This window comes from Chelonia mydas, chromosome 5, assembly GCF_015237465.2.
Source record: "Chelonia mydas isolate rCheMyd1 chromosome 5, rCheMyd1.pri.v2, whole genome shotgun sequence".
Taxonomy (NCBI): domain Eukaryota; kingdom Metazoa; phylum Chordata; order Testudines; family Cheloniidae; genus Chelonia; species Chelonia mydas.
Genome location: NC_051245.2, coordinates 81,954,339 through 81,975,771, shown reverse-complemented (window position 1 = coordinate 81,975,771; position 21,433 = coordinate 81,954,339). Strand labels below are relative to the sequence as shown.

General features: G+C 39.7%; 1 protein-coding gene across 4 annotated transcripts in view; it reads right to left on the bottom strand.

Annotated features, from left to right (window-relative positions):
* The window catches only part of AUH (AU RNA binding methylglutaconyl-CoA hydratase), a 188,796-nt gene that overhangs the window by 84,279 nt on the left and 83,084 nt on the right, over positions 1-21,433 (bottom strand). For 3 of the 4 annotated variants that reach the window (XM_027819173.3, XM_037901667.2, XM_037901668.2), the window contains one exon: positions 20,592-20,648. The exons of the other annotated variant lie outside the window; for it this stretch is intronic. In XM_027819173.3, the coding sequence (XP_027674974.2) occupies positions 20,592-20,648 (57 nt within the window). The remainder of the gene's footprint in view (positions 1-20,591; positions 20,649-21,433) is intronic. 4 annotated transcript variants of the gene reach the window in all.

Below are 21,433 nucleotides of genomic sequence, written 5' to 3'. Positions count from 1 at the left end.
AAGTACAGAAAATAAATTGGTGTATTATGTAAAAAAGACTGTTCTTGAAAAACTAAAACATTTGCAGGACTTTTTTACTAACCAATTTGGGACTATGACATAATTAACACAAGGTATTGCTTTCAAAGAGGTGTCACTTGCAGCCCAATCCAGCAAATCCTACTCACGCAAGAGGTCCTTAATTACATGAGTATGCCATTGCCTAAAGTGCAACTATTCTCTCTATGCATAAGATTTACTTGTGTGAAGAAAAGACCACATGACAAGTCCAAATTTTGAAAAACAGAAGCATACGATTCTTATTGTCCCACTATGATTTACATTACCAGATACACTGCTACTGGACGAAAATCAAAAAATTTTCTCAATTTTTACACAGCCTTTACTCAGGCAAGTTCTCACGGACTTTAATGTGAATTTTTACTGAGTAATGACTTCAGGATTTGTGCCCAATTTTAGAGGGACATTTAGGTACTCAGTGATGTGTTTTGGGATTCTGAAAAAGAAGTAACCCTATATTATGTATAAATTTATAAGTACTTTTTTTAAAGCTTTTTTAAAGGAAATTAAATTGGAAAGTTTTAGCATTTTGTCTTTGTTCCTTTTATCTATATCTGAGACAACACGGGTTGATAAGACAAGCACAATTTGTCCACATATTGACAACTTTCTGAATAACAAATGTAAGTTTCCTCACTCTTTCTCCTTTACCTCTTGCATCTTCCATGTTATAGTTTCATGTCTGTGCTAAAGAACGCCAATATTGATTAGTAAAATATTTAATTATCCATAACTTTGCAATAAAAACATTGAAGACAGACAGACAAACAAACAAAAAACCTACAAAATAACAAGGCATCTCCCCAAAAACCATGCATGGGATTCACCTTAGAATCACAGAATCATAGAATATCAGGGTTGGAAGGGACCTCAGGAGGTTATCTAGTCCAACCCCCTGCTCAAAGCAGGACCAATCCCCAACTAAATCATCATAGCCAGGGCTTTGTCAAGCCTGACCTTGAAAACCTCTAAGGAAGGAGATTCCACCACCTCCCTAGGTAACCCATTCTAGTGCTTCACGACCCTCCTACTGAAAAGGTTTTTCCTAACATCCAACCTAAACCTCCCCCACTACAACTTGAGACCATTACTCCTCGTTCTGTCATCTGCTACCACTGAGAACAGTCTAGACCCATCCTCTTTGAAACCCTCCTTCAGGTAGTTGAAAACAGCTATCAAATCCCCCCTCATTCTTCTCTTCTGCAGACTAAACAATCCCAGTTCCCTCAGCCTCTCCTCATAAGTTATGTGCTTCAGCCCCCTAATCATTTTTGTTGCCCTCTGCTGGACTCTTTCCCATGTTTCCACATGCCTCTTTTAGTGTGGGGCCCAAAACTGGACACAGTACTCCATATGAGGCCTCACCAATGCCGATTAGAGGGGAATGATCACGTCCCTCGATCTGCTAGCAATGTTCCTACTTATAGAGCCCAAAATGCTGTTAGCCTTCTTGGCAACAAAGGCACACTATTGACTCATATCCAGCTTCTCGTCCACTGTAACGCGTACGTCCTTTTCTGCAGAACTGCTGCCTAGCCATTCGGTCCCTAGTCTGTAGCAGTGCATGGGATTCTTCCGTCCTAAGTGCAGGACTCTGCACTTGTTCTTGTTGAACCTCATCAGATTTCTTTGGGCCCAATCCTCTAATTTGTCTAGGTCCCTTTGTATCCTATCCCTACCCTCCAGCGTATCTACCACTCCTCCCAGTTTAGTGTCATCTGCAAACTTGCTGAGGGAGCAATCCACACCATCCTCCAGATCATTAATGAAGTTATTGAACAAAACCGCCCCCAGGACCGACCCTTGGGGCACTCCGTTTGATACCGGCTGCCAACTAGACATGAAGCGATTGATCACTACCCGTTGAGCCTGACGATCTATCCAGCTTTCTGTCCACCTTATAGTCCATTCATCCAGCCCATACTTCTTTAACTTGCTGGCAAGAATACTGTGGGAGACCGTATCAAAACCTTCGAATTGTGGGGTCTAACTAATAAGAAACTAGCAGAAAGGACATTTGGTCCTACTTCCAAGTATTAATAGCTAGCCTTGAAAGAGTAATTTAAAGAACTTTCAATACGTGCATGACCAGCTTTTTTTTTTTAAAGTAAGACTTGTCCACACTATTTGCTAAGTTGTGTTTAACACTGTGTGAATTAAGACATTTTATAACACTATGCGTTTTTCCAGTGTAGACAAGGCCTAAGGACTGGTGGTTGGCAACAACAAATTTCTGCTAGCTTCTGTTTGTACAACAAAGGTAGGTTCAAGCCTTCCCCTGATCATCTCAGTGGAAGAGGAGAAGTAAACATTTCCCATCTGGGTAGATCCACTCCTGGCTTTTCATCTTCATAGGGATTAATCAGTATCTCTACAAGACACTCTCTTCAACCCGCCTGCATTCTCTCTGACTGTCCTGCCACTAATAAGCACAGCTCTCTCTCTTTTGTGCTTCTGTTACCATAGAGACAAGAAGAATTAAACAGAGCTGCGTTCACTAGCAATCAGTCTGCCAGGGAAACAGAAAGGGAGGGTTTTGCGGAAAAGGGCATTGCAGGGATAATGTTTAATCCTTGCAAGGCTGGTGAACAGGGAATGAACCTCTTCATAAAGATATGGAACCAGAATGGAAAGATGATTTTAAATCTTCACGAGCTAAAGAGTAAAGGATGCTACGGCTGACAATACTTGAACCTGTATTTTTCTGTATTTTCTTTATTGTGTCCTGTCCCATTTCACTGGAGAGGGGTCTTGAGTGCCCCAAATGCATAAGAAATGTATTAAGCCGATTGTGAATTGTCTCCACATAGTTTCCACTCTTCCTAAACTTGGATTTCTATTTAATGTCCCACAGACACTCCTATGCTTCATTATAGAATTGAATTATAAATACAAAAGTCTGGCCTTGCTTAATTTTTCAAACATTCTCCCTTTAGTCATCAGTGTCATGGAAAACTACAATGAAACAATCTCAAAAAGAAACCAGTGACATGGTACAACCCACACTCACTGAGGCAGAACTTGAATGGGACCTAAAGCTGTAGGTGTTATGGAGGAGGGAACAGGTCACACCTTCTATCAGTTATTCATGTAAAGTGAGCAACACATTAGTTTCAAACTGACCAATACAATTTTTGAAAGATTTGAGGAGAACTGTGTGAAGAGGAAACAGCTAATGACAACACTACCAAAGGGAAATGAGCTCACCTCTTTTTAACGTATGTCGGGAAAGGAAGAGATTGTAACACAATGGATTCAAGACCCCAAACTTTTGTGTTTAAAATTCTAGCTCAGGTCATAAAAAACAACACTTTGGAGTTCTAATCCTAACCCTGAAGGTACACAGCAAAAAAAAAAAAAAAAAAAAGAGTTGTGGCAGCAAGTCTCAGAGCCTGAGTCAACTGAGTTGGACTTGTGGGTCTAAAAATCAGACACTGACTCCGTGGATGCTCTGGGGTGGGAGCATCCATAGGGAAAAAAATAGTAGGTGCTCAGCACCCACCAGCCACAGCTGTTCAGCCAGGGAGCACCCCCCAAGAAAACTAGACGTTGGCACCAATGCAAAAAATAGCAGCTTGGGCTCTGAGCTCTGAAACCCAGCAAGGGGGAAAGGTCCCTGACCCTGGACTCTAGCCCCAGACCAAACATCTATACCACTATTTTAGCCCTGCAGAGTGAGCCTGAGTCAGTTGACCCAGGGTCTAAAACTAACTGCATGTTTTTTTTTCCTGTGTAGATGTACCCTATCTGAACAGAGCACCCTGAACTCTGATTCTCTATAAGGAGCAGGTCATTGCACTACCAATAGTTTGGTGAAACATTCTCAGTTTATACATAAAGATGTTGCTATTGTACAATTGTATTTAAAATTTGGTAAACTGATTTTGAATATTAGCATTGTGTGACATTTTAAAACTCTGCCTCCACACCAACATCGTTAGAACTGCTCAGAAAGCCAAGTATAAAATGACTCATTTGGTGAAAGTCAGCTTATTTTTATTTAAGAAAAAAGAACAAATCATATGAACCATAATTCTCCATAACCTACTGAGGTAGAACTAATTTACCTCCCGCTATTAGCATTCTACATATTTTGTTTAATTACTTTGAGACAAGAGTGGATGTTCAAAACATCTGTTTTCAACACTATTAGCATTTTTTTTTTTACTTGAGGCCATTTATTTAACTTGATAAAAAATAAATATTACAAAATATTAACATGCAAATAAGGCTCTATAGATTTACGCTGATTGAAGAAAAAGCCAATAGATGTTCACATACCAAGTTACTTGTCTTATTACAATACCAAATCATGATAGCTATCATGAATGCTCAACATTGGGACAAGAGACAAAGTGGGTGAAGTAATATCTTTTATCGGACCAACTTCTGTCGGTGCAAGGTACAAGCATTCAAGCTTCACAGAACTCTTCTTCAGGTTAGCTCTGTGAAACTCCAAAGCCACTTCCTTCCCCCAGAAAATGAATCTAAAGCAAAACAGATCCACCTTCTATTTATATGTTTTGTTTTTTCGTAGTATATACTAAGGACAGAATACAATACTTTAAACAACAACTTCTAATCCGGCTCTTCATTCCGGGAGGATTAAGATGTTAAATTTCTATTTTATAAATTTGAAAGTTTTTCCCCTAAAAATTTTCCTTTTCCTCTCACATTTAGCCTGTCATTGTATCATAGAAATTAGAGGTGGAAAAGAGCAATCAAGTCTTCTGTTACATCAACCTGCCAATGCAGGAGGAGTCTCGGCAGTAAATAAATGATATTTTTAATTATCTGGAAGGCAAAATGTTCTATTTTATTTCAAATATTCTTAAATTAGCATCTGAGCAGAGAAAAATTACAAATTGTTTTTGATGTTGAGTCCTGCTTCCCTCCCCTCTCTGCCATTACCAAGTTGTACAATACTTTTCTACTTTAGCAGAAGCTACAGTATTTATAGCTAGAAGATACTCTACCATAAAAATGTGGGTCAAATTTCAGGCTCAAAACACAACAGTCTTTCTTTAACCTTTTACACCTGCGTAGTTAGTACAACTGCTGTTTGCATGAATGCATTTTGCATGAGTGTCACATCTGGAAATTCCCCTCGTATCTTACTCATCACAAAAGGAATGCTTTTCAATTTTAAGGCAAATCCATTAATACAAAACTTTATTCTGGTTTTAACTGCGAAAAAGGAATAATTTAAGGGATGCTGAAGATTCACAAAGATCCACTAAGACCAATTAGCACACTTTCCTTCATTTTCTTTTCATACAAAGAATAAAACTACCCATGTTCTTCCTCTATATTCTTAGAATCCACAATCTGATAGCTCTGACTTTCTAAAACAGGTTGTCAAATCAGCAAAAATGGTCAAAAATAAGAAAAAAATGAACTGTAAAGTTTTCTGAGGTGACAGTTACCAAACTGGAGAGAAACAAATAACCTTTAAAAGCTTCAATTAATTCTTCACTTGCTCGACATCTGCACCACACATTCAAGAGACAATAAGTCCTATGTATCTAGGTACATATGCTGTATACAGTTGCATCACTGGAAAAATCATTAGTTGCATCGCTGGAAAAATTTGAGACTTGTTGAGAAGATGACAAATGATATTTATAGGGTTAAATAAAGCCTTTAGGGTGAAATATTTTATCATAATTGCAAAAAATGTCAAGAGTTAATGTACAGAGGAATTTTTTTAAGACACCACTGTTCTTCAAGACTTTGTGGCAGACAGCTGCATAATGAAATAATCCTATTTGAACTAAAGGAAACAATGGTAAAATTTGATCTTTGATGAAATATTGCAAATTAAAATGCCTTTTTAAAGGGTTTAGAAAGCTGTAAGTATGCAACTCCAGTACTAGGATTTCATCTAGTTTGGTCACATTTTCTGTTGACATAACTCCACTGACTTTACTGGTGTTATGCAAGAGCATAGTTTGTGTCTATCGCTGTCAATTTTTCCAAAGAACTCAACACCCCATATGCAATCACACCAAGAATATTCGGTTAGTACCAGAAAGTACCTCCTGTTTTTATCATAACAGTATCCTTACTCTGTCATTTCCTATTAGCTCAGTAAAGTATTTGTGAGTCTACCAGAATTACAAACTAACCAACCGCACATTGTTACTCATGTTATGTTCCCACAGTTATGTTCTTTATTAGCACTTTCATGTTCTCATGACACAGCTAAAATCCAGAGCCTCTTAAATAATGTACTACACAAATGGAGGCAGTTCTGCTGACAAGGAACCCTCCGAACATTACAGCTCCCAAAATAAGTTTACAATGCTAACCAAGAGAGAAATAATAGCAATAAACTATAAATCAAAATCATTCAAAACAGCAACAAACTAGAAAAGGGAGAAGTGTTCATATACATGTTCTGAGAAGAAAATTTCCAGATAAGAACAAAATTACCCTATTTTCATATATAGTTTCTGCCTAAGTCAAGAGGTACTACTGGAAACAACATCCAGATACTGAAAATGTATTTTTCTGTGCTTTAGTTTAGGGCATAGCCATATGACAGAGATGACTTATGTGGAAAGGAGAGATGAGTTTTATAGGAAATCTAAATCCATGAAGAGTATAACTTTTTCTTGATAAAGCTGAAAAATGGCTTTGAGACAGAGAGGCCAAAAAGCTCCTCAGTCCTCTGAGCAGCAGTAAGACTTGAGAAAGGTTACATTCACTGATACAAAGTGACGTTATCTCATGAGATTCAAAAAGGGGGATTTCATAGGGGTACAGACCAACTAAGTTCAAGTTCCAGCTCACTATAGGTTGTCAGGTGGCAAGTAAAAGTCTGGTGATTGCCTGAGGAAAATCTTGCACTGTGGTTATCGCAGACTAGATTCCCTTGCCAATGTAAGACCTTGGAAGCCCTTAACATTGTGATATGAACCTGGAGAGAGATCAGGTCCAAATCCTTGTGAAGTCACCCAGATTAAATTTTAGATAGTCCCCCTTTCTAGGAGTTGGGGTTTAAACTAGCAAAGAGTTTTTAAATACATGAAGAATACTAGAGACAGATCTTGACTGCACAAGACTGTCCGCCAGTAGAGATGAGTAGCCAAAACCCAAACATTTTAGCCTTCCACAGTGTCTGTTTCACCAATGAAAATATCCCTGGGTCAGAACACAAGATTGGCCCCTGTAACAGAAAGACCTTGTGTGACTGACTGACAATATCCTGTAATATCCCAAATGAAATTTACTGAATTAAGTTAAACCTTATTCAACTGGGTTTGATGCCTTAGGGGTCAATCATATTGAAAATAAAATTGTTTCTGTATTGTTCTGTTCTAATTGTGTTCTGTTACTGTATTGTTATTGGAGGACTGCATGTAACTTTTCTAAGGTCTTGACTAATGTAACTGTTAGGAACTTCAAAGGACTTTGGGGGACTATGTGTGTATAGTGGATTTCCTAGGAAGTACTTGGGGGATAAGGGGAATGCAAATGACCCATTTCAAATACATCCTGTAAAAGTTATGCCCTGGGGAAGAAATCCCATTGTCTACTAATTACCTGCTCCTGGAGTTACCCCTGAACCGTGTAAAGGGTGAACTAAATATGTTATGAGTGTGCTAGTTCTAAGCTGAGGCTGTGATGAACTTGTGACCACAAAGGAAACCCCAAAGGACTGCTACTGACAGAGCCCATGTTGGAGTTGAGGTGATGTCTAATTAGCTTGCATGTAGGTTCTTTTATTGTTTTTAATGTTTTCTCAGTAATGCCTTTTACCTTAAGAATAAAGTAGGTTTGCATAGGAAGTGCTGTGTGGTACCAGCTGGTGTCCTTGGGCAACCTGTCTGTGCTGCAAATAACACAATAAAGGCAGGGAACTGCGCAGCCTGGAAATGCCCCAGTCAGACACACGAGTTTCCACCCACGAAAGGCAACGGGGCTGGGGTGCTGGAAGCCTGAGAGTGGGTGCCTTTGCTGGACCACTGAAGGGAAAAACAGGTACAGTGTCAGTTGCCCTGAACTGTGACACCTTACACGTGGGCAGTATCCATGTAAACAGAAGAATATCTCTACTATATGGTAAACCATGGAGCTATGGACACTATGAAGATTTGTCATTCTGATCTTTATGGCTGCCTTGAAAGGACAGAGACAAGGCATAAAAGGCCTGATTCTCAATTACAGGAAGGCCCATTTACAACTGCCAGACCAGTGTAAACAAGAATCAGGCCCCAAAAAGAGTTCTGACACTCAAAGGAGAATGCATCCACCTTACATGTCTTGTTTTCCAGGTATCTAAAGCAGAGGAAGCTTATTGTTGATGAAAGATGGAAAGAGGCCAATCATCTGGCATTCCCATGTGAAAAGACAAAGTGCAAAACTTGTTGATTCTTTTTACATTCACCCAGAGATATTCACATGAGTTTTCTTGTCATCTTAAGTACTTAGCTTTCCTTAGGTAGAAGGAGCCAAATTCACCAAATGGAGTTACACAATGAATCTGATCAGGAAGTTGGGACTGTTAGCTTATTGTCTCCATGCAGTGAAGAATTCGCAGTACTTTTGACCTAAAAGAGGGACTCTGTTCCTCTTCACTTCTTTATGTAAGTGATGAATGTACAGTTGTCCCTTTGTATTAACAGAGAGTTGGATTCAGAAGCATTGTGAACATCCTAAGGGTACTTCCTGTGATTCTGAGTTCCAGTCAGTTACTACTGTGCTGCTCTTGTGAGGACCATTAGCTCTGATGTGTGGTGGCTCACATAAGCTCCCCAGACCTGATGGGTGTCTATTATGATTTGTTTTAGTACTGGTTCAGTCATTCATCTTCCACCTGATATTCATGTTGAGAGCCCACCACTTTATGAATCATGAATCTCTGGGGACGAGCAGTCCAGGAATTAATTGCATCCTTTTGGTAATCCTAGACAAAAGGAGAATAAGAATAAGAAGGGTCTCAGGTGGATGACAGCTCATCATATACAGCCATTAGAATAGTTTGTTGGAGGATCTGACAAATAGTAGTGTTTCTGTGGGAAGGAATAGATATTTGGCCAGAGACTTGACACTGGTACTTCCTTTTGAAAAAAGAAGCCATGTATAGGGCTATGCAGAACCTGGAATATAGGTCACAAGAGATCTTATCCCTATTCATCATAAATCCACAAGTCTAAAAAACACGAGGAGGCCTGAAATGTGTTACTTTGATCCATGGTGATTAACTGTTGTTAATCTCCCATGTATTTTTTTGTGAAACACCTGACACGCTAATTGGAGCTTAAACAATAAGGTTGTCCAAATAATGGAAGACATGAAGTCCCTCTTCTCTCATAGAAACCACCATGGCTGACAATGAGCATGGAGAACATATGTGAAGCTGATGAAAGATGAAATGGCAAGGCAACAGATTGGTAGCAAAGACAATCCATTGAGAAGCAGAGGATTCTGAAATGTACCTGTGAGAGGGCAGGGAACATGAAGATACAAATCCATAAAGTCAACTGAACATAGAAAATATTTCATAAATAAATAAATCTTGTATAGGGAGATTTTCCCACATGGAAGAACCTGGTTCATTTGACCTATAAAGGAGACATCATATCCCGAAATGGTCAAATACCCTATTCTTCACTGGAACTAGGAAGAACCAAATACAGATCCCTGAAACCTTCGCCTAAATTGGAGATAGCTCTCATACAGCATAGTTTCTGTGTTTGTTCCCAAATACTGTATCTTGTGTTGTTTGAACTATTCTCATAAAAAAGAAGAGAATATTGGTGGGGGCGTTAAGTTTATTAGGTGATCTCATTTTGTGTTTTCAAAGTTGAGAATCCCCTGCGGGATATATGTACTCTTTCAGCCTGTCCCCTCTTAGGCTACGGTCTGAATCACCATGCCCTGCTTCTGTCTGCTGGTGGAGGGGCCAGCCCTGATCATTTAATGACTTTTGAGAGCTGAAGAGAGACAATAATATTTTTGGTCTTAGTGGCATGAAAGACTGATTCCTGCTTTTTCACTGAAGTATCTCTCTTCTGGCATGAGCAACTTATCACAGTCCATTGCCTTCTGAACACCAGTATCCAAGGCTCTTCTAGATATCTTTTGCCCATCAAAGGCAGTATGAACCAATTGAGACCTGAAGACAGACTCTATGTGCTAGAAACCAAGCCAATCCATAGATGGCAGAGCATAGAAGAGAGCAAGTTAGGAACCTAACTGATGTTTTAGGTATATAAGAATGAAACGAAAACAATTCTAGATGGTTCAGACTCTCTGATATGGACTGTATGCAGGGTTTATACACTGAACCAAACAGCAGTGTGGCTGAGCTGATAAGACTTGGGTCTACATATGAGGTACCAGGATTCTATTTCCAGCTCTTCCTGAAGTGACTTTTTACCTTTTTTGTAATTAACTTGCCAAAAACTTTATTAACACAGAAAGAAAAGGAGTACTTGTGGCACCTTAGAGACTAACCAATTTTGGAGATCTTCGAGGTGCTGCGGAGCCTGGATGTGCAGCTGGCGGAGCTGTACCATATGCATCCGATGAAGTGAGCTGTAGCTCACGAAAGCTTATGCTCAGATAAATTGGTTAGTCTCTAAGGTGCCACAAGTACTCCTTTTCTTTTTGCGAATACAGACTAACATGGCTGTTACTCTGAAACCTATTAACACAGAGTTAAGGTTGCCCAGTGCTGCCTCAGGACCATCCAGAATGTGGAAAGCTGGCTCCACTTCTCTTCCCCAACCAGTATATCGCTAGACAAAAAGGTGTCCAACCTTCCCCCTCCCTGGCTCCCCTTATCATTCTGCTCTATCAGCGCATCTGAGCTCCCAGAAAGCAAAGGTCCCTCTGATGACAATCCCTTATTCATCAAAGGATCTTAGGAAAAAGTGCTTTTGGAAAGTCAGTTCTACCTCAAAACTCATGTCAATGAACCGGGTTTTCAGAACCAATGTATGAATAGTCATTTACACCCCCGCCCCCGACACTGCTCCAACCACTCCAACATTCCCTCTAGCATTCCCATTACTCTGAACCCCTCCCATACCCTCACTGCACTGAGTCCAGTTCTACCCCCCCCCCCCCCCCACACACACACACAGACCAAGTCCACCCTCCTCCTTCCCACTCCATGCACCTGTTAACCTGGAGGAGAAGGGAAGGTGGTTGGGTTGTGAAGAATGCATGTACCAGTTGGAGGCAGGAAAGGGAAGGAAAGTAGAGATACAGTGTCCCTGTCTGGGCAGAGTGTATGAGGAATGGACTCTGTGCATTTATCTGAAGTATAGAAGGCTCAGAGAGGTGTGAAGTGCACCATTCATCTCAATAAGATGTTCTCAGCTGAATGAGAATACACCACAGAGATGAATACACTCTGGAATGATAACACTGATATGTGTGAACTGCTCCACTCATCTCATCCCCACCCCATCTCTGCAGTTTCAGCACTTGTGCCCGTAATGTGCATAGCACACAAATCACCTAAGCAGAGGATTCAACCTCACTGTCCTTGGGATAGCACTTGTACCCTTAAACCACCAAGGGATTACACTGATCAGTGTGTGTCACTCACAAAAGTTTCAGAGGAAACAACAGCTCGCACAGATGTTTTAAGCAGAGGTAGTAAATGTTTTGTAGTGCAATAATATTTGAAATATTTCTAAACTGGTCTTTAGTCCCATTTAATAGCTGATCTCAGGGACAGTCCATGCTATAAACTAAATGAAGGTGGCCTTAGGATTTTCCCTTAGTCTACACTAAAAAAAAGTTATAAGAATCTTAAAGTGTTATCAGCAGTTCATTTTAAGGAGGCTGACTCAACAACTCGCTTTTCTTTAATCATATTCAGTCCCACTGTTAAGGAAATGGTTGAGGAGCATAAGTCATGATTACATTACCCTAACTGCTTCCTAGAGTCTCATCTTCCCCCTATTTAATTAATGCTAATTTTCTTGACAATATTTCTCAAGTAAAATCAGAATCTGTGTGTGGATCTTAGAACACTTTGAAATATCAGCTGTTAAAGCAGATTTTGGGCAGGGAGCAAGGAACATGAACAATATACATTCTCTACCAAGGGAAGGATGTGAACTCAGAGTACATGGGTGTTGCTTAGGTTCAATGGGCACTGCATGTCACCTTGAGCCACGTTGTTACTCTGACATTGGGCTGCCTGCAAAGCTTCCGACTTGCAACAGAGCCCTAATCTTGATGCACACGTACATTTCACTTTCTGTGGCATTTCAGTTTAGCTTGAACCAACCTGCAGTTACAATTTAACCCTCAATATCTTACTCAATATTGCTTCTTCAAAAGGGCAGTGGGTGCCATGAACTCACTGAAACCAATCTTGAGCATGTGATATCAGGTTGCAGAAGATGAATTCAATAATTTGAACCACAGGAGTACACAAACCAGATGATTTTGTAAACACATGATTTATTTCAGGGGCCTATGTCTCAGGAACCACCCCCTTGTTTAAATTACTCAAAATCTAAACCATTAACCCTACCCTGTATCCCATGAAGCACAGAAAATGTCAAGACAATCAAAGTCAGCATGAGAATTTTAGAACACTTAGAATATTCAATTTTTTAAACCCTAAGTGACTCTACTTTAACTGTAGCAGAGTAAGGGGAGCTGGAACAATTTTTATAGTGTGGGTGCTGATGATCGAAACCAGGTATTTCATGTTTGTTATTACTACTTCAAGCCAGGCAGTGCGGCAGCACCCCCAGTACCCCTAGTTCCAGCAGCACGGAGCAGAGTTTCCGTAAAATGTGGGAATGACACTTGACTTCCTTCTAGGGGAGAGTATGAGGCCTTGTGCAAAATTAAGAGCTCTGAAGTTCACAGAAGGCTTCCAACATTAACCACCTTCCTCAGGCTATAAGGTATTTGCACAGGGAGTTTCTCTCTCAGGTATCTAATAATACAACACACACACACACTTTATAGATAGATAAATTACACACAAAAACACTACTTTAAAAGACAAAAAAACATTATTAAAGTGCAAACTCAAGAGTAGGAAATGTCAGAATTAGGATTCACTGTGCAACCTTAACTCACCCTCCTTGCATTATGATACCATCATTAATTACACGATCACATACTATTTTTATCCATTCAGTGTACAGGATGGATGGTGCTTGATATTTTTGTTTTCTCCTCATTATTCAGTGTGGCCCCATGCTTTATTTACAATATACAGTTCTAACCCTGCTTTCAAGATAGACATATTAAACTTCCTCATGAGTTTTCCTATTGGGCTCATCTCGATAGTATCTGAGTGCTTCACAAACATTAATCAATCTATTTTCACAACACTTCTGTGAGATGAGGCCATGATATTTATTCCCATTTTACAGATGAGGAGCTGAGGGACAAAGAAATTAAGATCAAAAGTTTCTGCTAATTTTGTGTGCCTAATTTGATATGCCTAGGACCTGATTTTTCAGAGTCATCATTTTCTTTGATTCCCATCCATCAGTTCAGCAGCTATGATGGGGCTGAATGAAGTCTTTCCACCACTTTCTATCTGGTACCAGCTTCACAGCTTCCTTTATCTTTAAATCTTTTTGCTTTATCTCCATTCTTCACCATGTCTATTGATGCATACTTGGTCTTCCTCTATTTTTAGTTCCTTGCACTCTGGTATTTATTGCCATGTATGGTATCCTTTTCAAGTCCATTCCTGACACATGTCCAAATCATCATAGTTGTCTTTCTTGAATTTTCTCTAACAGTGTTGTTTGTTGCCCTACCCATTTTCTTATCAACTTCATTTTTTATTTTCTGCAGTCTTGGAACTCTTAATATTGGCCCCAGCAAATATCTTTCATTCACGGACTTTCCTCACTCCAGTATTCCAACCCATACGGCAGTATTGGCACAACAGTTGTCTCATATATGTTGATTTTCATTTTAATCAAAATGTCTTTAGACTTCCAGATCTTGCAGGGTTTTTTTGAATGCCATAGTGGCTAGTCTGATTCTTCTTTTTATGTCATTTTCACAATTCCCATTCTTCAGTACTAGTCCTCCAAAGTACACAAATTCTCCCACTTGTTCTAGCTCTTTGTCTTCAGCTTTAATCTTTACCTCTTCCTCTTGTCTTCCAATTGCCATAAATTTTGTCTTCTCCATGCTGATCTTCAGTCTGAATTTTCTGATTTCTTGGTCTATCTTGTCAGTTGTTCTCTGTAAATCCTCCTTAGTCAATGCTATGAGGCCAGTATCATTTGCAAATCTAAAGTTATTTACTGTCCTCCCACATAACATGATTCCTCCCATTTTATCTCTGAGTGTTACCGCCATTACTGCTTCCAGTACCAAGTTGAATAAAGCTGGCAATAGTGTGAATCCTTGCCTCACTCCTATGGTCATCCTGAACCATTCCATCAGCTTCTTGTCTATTCTCACTGCTCTCATCAACTTGCCATAGATATTCTCTATCAGCTTGATCAATTTCTTGGGGTGCCAAACATTCTCAAAATTTGCCATAGCCATTTCTGCCAAATGCTATCAAAAGCCTTTATGAAGTTTATAAAGTTGTTATAGAAGGTTTGGTTGTGTTTGATGTATTTCTGATACCTATCTTATCACAAATACTGATCTACTGTAACAGATCCTGGTCTAAATGTAGCCTGCTCCTCTGCAAGCACCAATTTCACATACTTCATTCTCTGCAATGTGTTGATAAATCATTTTCTGGGCACACTCAATAAGCTGATTCCTCTGTATAAAAAAAGTCATCTACTATATAAACAGTACTATTATCACTTTTCCCCATTCGCTAATTTAATAGCTTTTCTCCTCAATTATTTTTGCACAAGGATCGAACGAAAGAGGATTTTTCAGAGTACTTAGCATAATACAGTACTTTATATGTTTAAAGCACCGCTCCCGTTGACTTCAGTTGTAGCAGTAAGTGATCAGCACTTCTGCAAATCAGATCCCAGCGTGATCATGTAATTAAAGATCATCATAATGTATATACACAATGGGGCTGAATTTAAGGTTGCACAGGCAGTATTAATTCTGGCATTTCCTAACTTTTCAAGACTTGACTATTCAATCTTAATCTTGTTTTTTCAGTTTACTTTGTGTGGGTGTCTTTAATTTCCTAGGTTTTAAAAAAAGCTGACTGGAAACAAAGAAGTCCCACCATGTGTCACCAACTACATCTTGGTCATCAGCAAGGTTAGAACCTTTATATTAATCACACAAACCTCTGCTACTTGACCTAACTGAGTAACTGATAGCAACAGTATGTTTTCCTCCTCTATTTGGAGCAGCTCTAGAGGGTAGATGAGACACTCACTTTGCCAGTGGGTTTCACAGCTACTTGCTGACAGCAAAGGAATGGTGAGACTCGGGAATCTTGGTTCTATTCCAAGCTCTGTAGGGGTGTGAGTCCTAGTGGGCTAGGCTCCCTACTCTCAGTTACAGCCCCACCCTGTCCTGAAGCAACTAGCAGCAGCCATTACTGGGAAAAGTCTGGCTTTGCCCCTGTAGCATGTAGACTCACAGACTTCAAGGCCAGAAGGGACCATCATGATCATCTAGTCTGACCGCCTGCATACTGCAGGCAACAGAGTCCTGTAAAAGACCCATAATCTCTGGCTGAGTTACTGAAGTCCTCAAATCATAATTTAAAGACTTCAAGTTATAAGAGAATTCATCATTTACTCTAGTTTAAACCTGCAAGTGACCTGTACCCCATGCTGCATAGGAAGGCAAAAAGCTCCCAGGGTCTCTGCCAATGTTCCCTCTAATTTTTTCCATCTATGTATGGAATGAATTTTGTTATGTGCACCAATATTAAGGTAATGTGCGGATGTGCGCCACCAGTAGACACAAAAACCCTAGATATAATATATATTTTTGAAAAGTTACCATAGGGATAATTACTCCAGGCAGAACAGGTTAGGCATTTTAGAACTCACTACTCAAAAAATTAAATTTAAGTGTAAGAGAGAAGTAAAAATTATGAAATGCATAGACCAGTCAAAAAACTAAAACAGCAGCACTTTGAAAGAATAAAATTACAGAGAATATACGTGCATTGCAGGAAGTATCACGAAGTAACAACAACAATAATACAAGTATGTGCTGGAAGGTAAGTGTGTGAGAGACAGAGAGAGAATGTGCGTGCGTGCGTGTGTGTGTGAGACACACACACACACAAACACACACAGACAGTGTGTGAATGAGAGACAGAGTGTGTGTGTGCTGGCTGCTGGGGAAGTATATGAGAGACAATGCGCTGTCTCTTGAAGCACAGCCACACTCACCAGTCTGAAGGCTCGTTCAGACCGCAGCAGACACCAGCAGCTCCGTCTACCTCCTGAGCCCTGCCCTGACTCTGCAGAGATGGGGTACATGGGCAGAGGGAGGCGGGGGGGATGGGGACACCCTGACATCAGTGTCCACTCGCCCCACACCCTGCACAGCAAGCAGGAGGGTCCCAGGAGTAGCTGGCCAGGGGCTCCAAGGCAGAGGGCAGGAGCAGTGCGGCAGCAAAACAGAGGAGTGGAGGGGCACCTGAACACAAGTTGCCGGATGTGCGCAGCTCTACCAATCAAATGCACGGCACTCAATTTACTCTTGTGCAGCCACGCAGGCATGCAGCTTAGAGGGAACACTGTTCTCTGCCAATCTGACCCAGGAGAAAATCAGTTAGACTCTAAGCATATGGGCAAGTCTTACCAGCCAGACACCTGGGAAAGAATTCTCTGTAGTAACTCAGAACCCTCCCCTTCTTGTGTCCCATCACTGGCCATTGAAGATATTTGCTGCTACCAGTCGCACATCAGCTATATACCATTGTATGCAGTCTCATCATAATGTCCCCTTCATAAACTTATCAAGCCTAGTCTTGAAGCCAGTTAGGATTTTTTGTCCCCACTGCTCCCCTTGGAAGGCCGTTCCACAACTTCACTCCCCTAATGGTTAGAAACCTTTGTCTAATTTCAAGCTTAAATTTGTTGATGACCAGTTTATATCCATTTGTTCTTATGTCCACGTTGGTGCTTAACTTAAATAACTCCTCTCCCTCCCTGGTATTTATCCCTCTGATGTATTTATGGAGAGCAATCATATCTCCCTCTCAGCCTTCTTTTGGTTAAGCTAAATAAGCCAAACTCTTTGATTCCCCTCTCATAAAGTAGGTTTTCCATTCCTTTGATCATCCTAGTAACCCTTCTCTGCAACTGTTCCAGTTTAAATTCATTTTTGTTAAACATGGGAGCCCAGAACTACACACACTATTCCAGATGAGGTCTCACCAATGCCTTGTATAATGGTACTAACACTTCCCTGTCTCTATTGGAAATACCTTGCCTGATGCATTCTAGGACTATATTAGTCTTTTTCATAGCCACATCACATTAGCAGCTCATAGTAATCCTGTGACTAACCAATATACCCAGGTCTTTCTCCTCCTCTGTTGCTTCCAACTGGTAAGTCCCCAGCTTATAGCAAAACGTCTTGTTGATAGTCCCTTTGCACTATTAAATTTCATCTCATTTCTGTTACTCCAGTTTTCAAGGTCCTCCAGAACTTCTCATATGATATTCCAATCCTCCTCCGTATTGGCAATACCTCCCAACTTTGTGTCATCTGCAAATTTTATTAGTACGCTCCCATTTTTTGTGCCAAGGTCATTAATGAAATTGTTAAATAAGATTGGTCCCAAGACCAATTCCTGAGGAACTGCACTAGTTACCTCCCTCCAGCCTGGCAGCCTTTCAGTATGACCTGTTGTAGTCTCCCCTTTAACCAATTCCTTATCCACTTTTCAACCCTTATATTAATTCCCACCTTCTCCAATTTAACTGTATCAGATGCCTGATGAAAATCCAGGTAGACTAGATCTACTGCATTTCCTTTGTCTAAAAATGCAGTTATCTTATCAAAGAAGGAGATCAATATACCTTTTATAAAACCATGTTATATTTTATCCCAATTACCATTTACCTCTATGTCATTAACTACTTTCTCTTTCAACATTTGTTCTAAGACCTTGCATACAACTGAGGTGAAACTAACAGGCCTGTCATCTCCTGGATCACTTATTTTCCCTTTCTTAAAAATAGGATCTTTATTAGTAATTCTCCAATCATAGGGTATAACCCCCGAGTTTACAGATTCATTAAAAATCATGGCTAATGGGCTTGCAATTTCATGTGCCAGTTCCTTTAATATTCTTGGATGGAGATTATCCAGGCCCCCTGATTTAATCCTATTGAACTGTTGGAGTTTGACTTCCAAGTTGGATGTTGTAATTTCTACTTCCATATCCTTGTTCTCATTAGCCACCCTGCCACAACCCCTAAACTCGTCATTACCCTTATTAAAAACTGAGGCAAAGTATTTGTTGTGGTGTTGGGCCATGCCTAGATTATCTTTAATCTCCACCCCATCCTCAGTGCTTAGTGATCCCACTTTTTCTTTCCTTGTTTTCTTTTTATTTATATGGCTATCGAATCTTTTACAATTGGTTTTAATTTTCTTTGCAAGGTCTAACTCTGCTTGGCTTATGGCAGTTCTCACTTTATCCCCACACTCAAAGAGGCAGCTCTCCTTGCTGATCTGTCCCATCTTCCATTCCTCGTAGGCTTTCTGCTTTCTCTTAATCACTGTTTGAAATGTTTGCTCATCCAACTTGGTCTGCAATCCTTCCCTACAGTCACAGTCCAATCACAAGTAGGAGCAGAGAACATATGGAGCATGCTCAGTCACTCTGTAGGGGTGGTGTAAGTGCAGTGTGGTCAACACTAGGAATTGTGAAAGGTTTGAGCAAGCTCAATGAGGATGGAATCTTCGGAGATTTTAGCTGGTAAAATGAAAGAAGTCTCTACCGAGCATGCACAAACTACAATTTTTCAAAGGCTTATAACTCGGACAGATTTGGGACAGAATCCACGTCTTCATTGCAGACACATCCCTGACAGAAAGGCATTGGGGCCCTGGAGCTGTTCAAAGAAAAGCTCACTAGAATTTAACATGGCCAAAACAACATGTTTTTCCCTAGTCTCATTCTTGAAATGACTGAATATCAGCCAGCCACTGCCTATACTAACTTTGGTTTTCTGCGTCTAGGATGCCATCATCCTCAACACCACTCTGTGGGAGCTCTCTGAAAGAAAAGAACACAGGTAATCAACACCTCCTTCACCTACTCCCACTAAGATCTACTGGTAAGGCAATAATATATCACGATCAACAGCACCACAGACAACTGATAGACCTAAAAATATGTGTATGAATACCTCATCTTCACCCACGGCTAAGAGGGGATCAAACATCAGGATAACCCAGTGCTGTACCTATGACAAACAAAGGTCTGAACTCAAACTGAGAATAAACTAGGAGATCTGAAACACCTAATTAAGATATTGTGAGATGTCTCATCACAACTTCCTCAATAATCTTAACCAATAATGGAAAATTTGAAACAGGACAAAAAGCATCCAGACTGTCAAATTCAAGTGGTTGTTTCTTATCCAAAGGTTGCACCAATGTTTCCTTAAGGACAGTTGGCACCCTGCTCTCCCTGCTACAAGCATTGACAATTTCCATTAGCAACAGACCTAGTATTTCCCCAACAGCCAGAAAGAACATTACTCCAAAGCTGAAGTAAAAAATTCTCAAAATACTTCCAGCAACATTGGCTAAAGCCCTAGCAGAGAAGTTTTGTTTTCTCAAGATATTGTTCTTCCAGGCAAATAGGACAAAGGCAAATAGCTTGGTTCAAATCAGGGCGCTTTTATCTGGAAAACAAAAATAAATGCTGTTCACAGTAGAAGGGACTCAAATCAAACATCATTATTATCCTTTTATTCTTTTCAACCACCCTGAATCCTGAGTAGGGCCAAGTGTCCTTCCAAGTGGAAGAGGGTGTTAAAATAAAATAGTAATCTCTGTCCTCTGAAGATAAAAAAAAAATCTGAATGAGATAGAGTGATACATACACCACACTTTCACAGTCAGTATCTTCATATAACTGATTAAAAAGCAGTACAAAAGTTGAATTAGTGTCCTAAAGGAACAGATTTAGGAATAGATTGATTTAGTTAGGGTTGGTCCTGCTTTGAGCAGGGGGTTGGATTAGATGACCTCCTGAGGTCTCTTCCAACCCTAATCTTCTATGATTCTAAGATAGTATACAGTGTTGGATCATCAAATTAAATTACCATTTCTGCTATACTAATAGTTACAAATTAATGTTTTTGCACATGCCCCTACACAAATGACATCAGCCTTCAAAGACATTAATCCCATTTACATAACCGTTAAGGCAGGCATCTATTAAAAAAAAAAAAGCCTACATAACTCATTTCTTTAAAGACATCACAAAATCTTTTTACTAATTTTCAGTAGGAAATATGGTTTGAAACTATGTTAATAACACTTAATAAAATATACAAAGTTAAACATAAAATGCATAACCAACAATGCAAAATCACAAGCACCAAGACCACTGGTTAGCAGTTGGGTTATCGTCAGTATTGTACAAGACAAATTCATACCTGCACCTGGAATGATTGCCAGCTTTGTTTCAACTAGACCCATTTTAGCAGAAGATGCTTGAAAAGAAGCATAAAATGTAATGAGTTCTTGATATAATCTATAGTAAATAATAATTTGAAAAAGTTTATACAAAAGAAGATTCTTTACAACAATCTGTTAATTTATTAAACTTGTCTTCCAAACAACAAACCATCACTTAAAAAAGCATTTGCCTATGGAAATACAGAAAGACACCAAACTGATTTGCATTTATTAAAAGAACTAAGAAGCTATTCCCGTCAAGACAGGCTCTGTACCTCATTAATTTTCACACAGGAAGATTGCTGATGCAAGTAAATTATTTAGATCCAATAATGCAGAGAATTATTTGTAGATTTTAAAGCACTAAAAGAAAGTGGCAATGTTATTATTTAACAACTTGAAATGGTGGGGAAGTCTGTTTCTGACGATTATGAATTCTTTAGCTGACTGACTACTCCCTCAGGGTCAAACAGCTTAATATACTATGAGTATGCTGGCAACTGCTCAAGAGCAAGTTTCCATTTACTTTCCAACAAATGGTTTTGCAGTTCTGACAGCTGGATAGATCAAGGTTCCTCTTTTCATGTGCTGTTGTCACTTTTATTTTATAAGAGCTTAATTGCTTGTTTAATAATACACTCACAAACTAGTTTGGCCTATTTCCTGCAACCTGTTTGTATAGTAACAAATTTTGACGACAAGAGCATTTTAATTATAAAAAAAATTCTCAACCTCTGCCCTAGCCTTCTGGGATCACTGCTAATGATATAGTGAAGACTGCTAACAATAAAATGAAGATCATAAGAATAAATTAAAACAG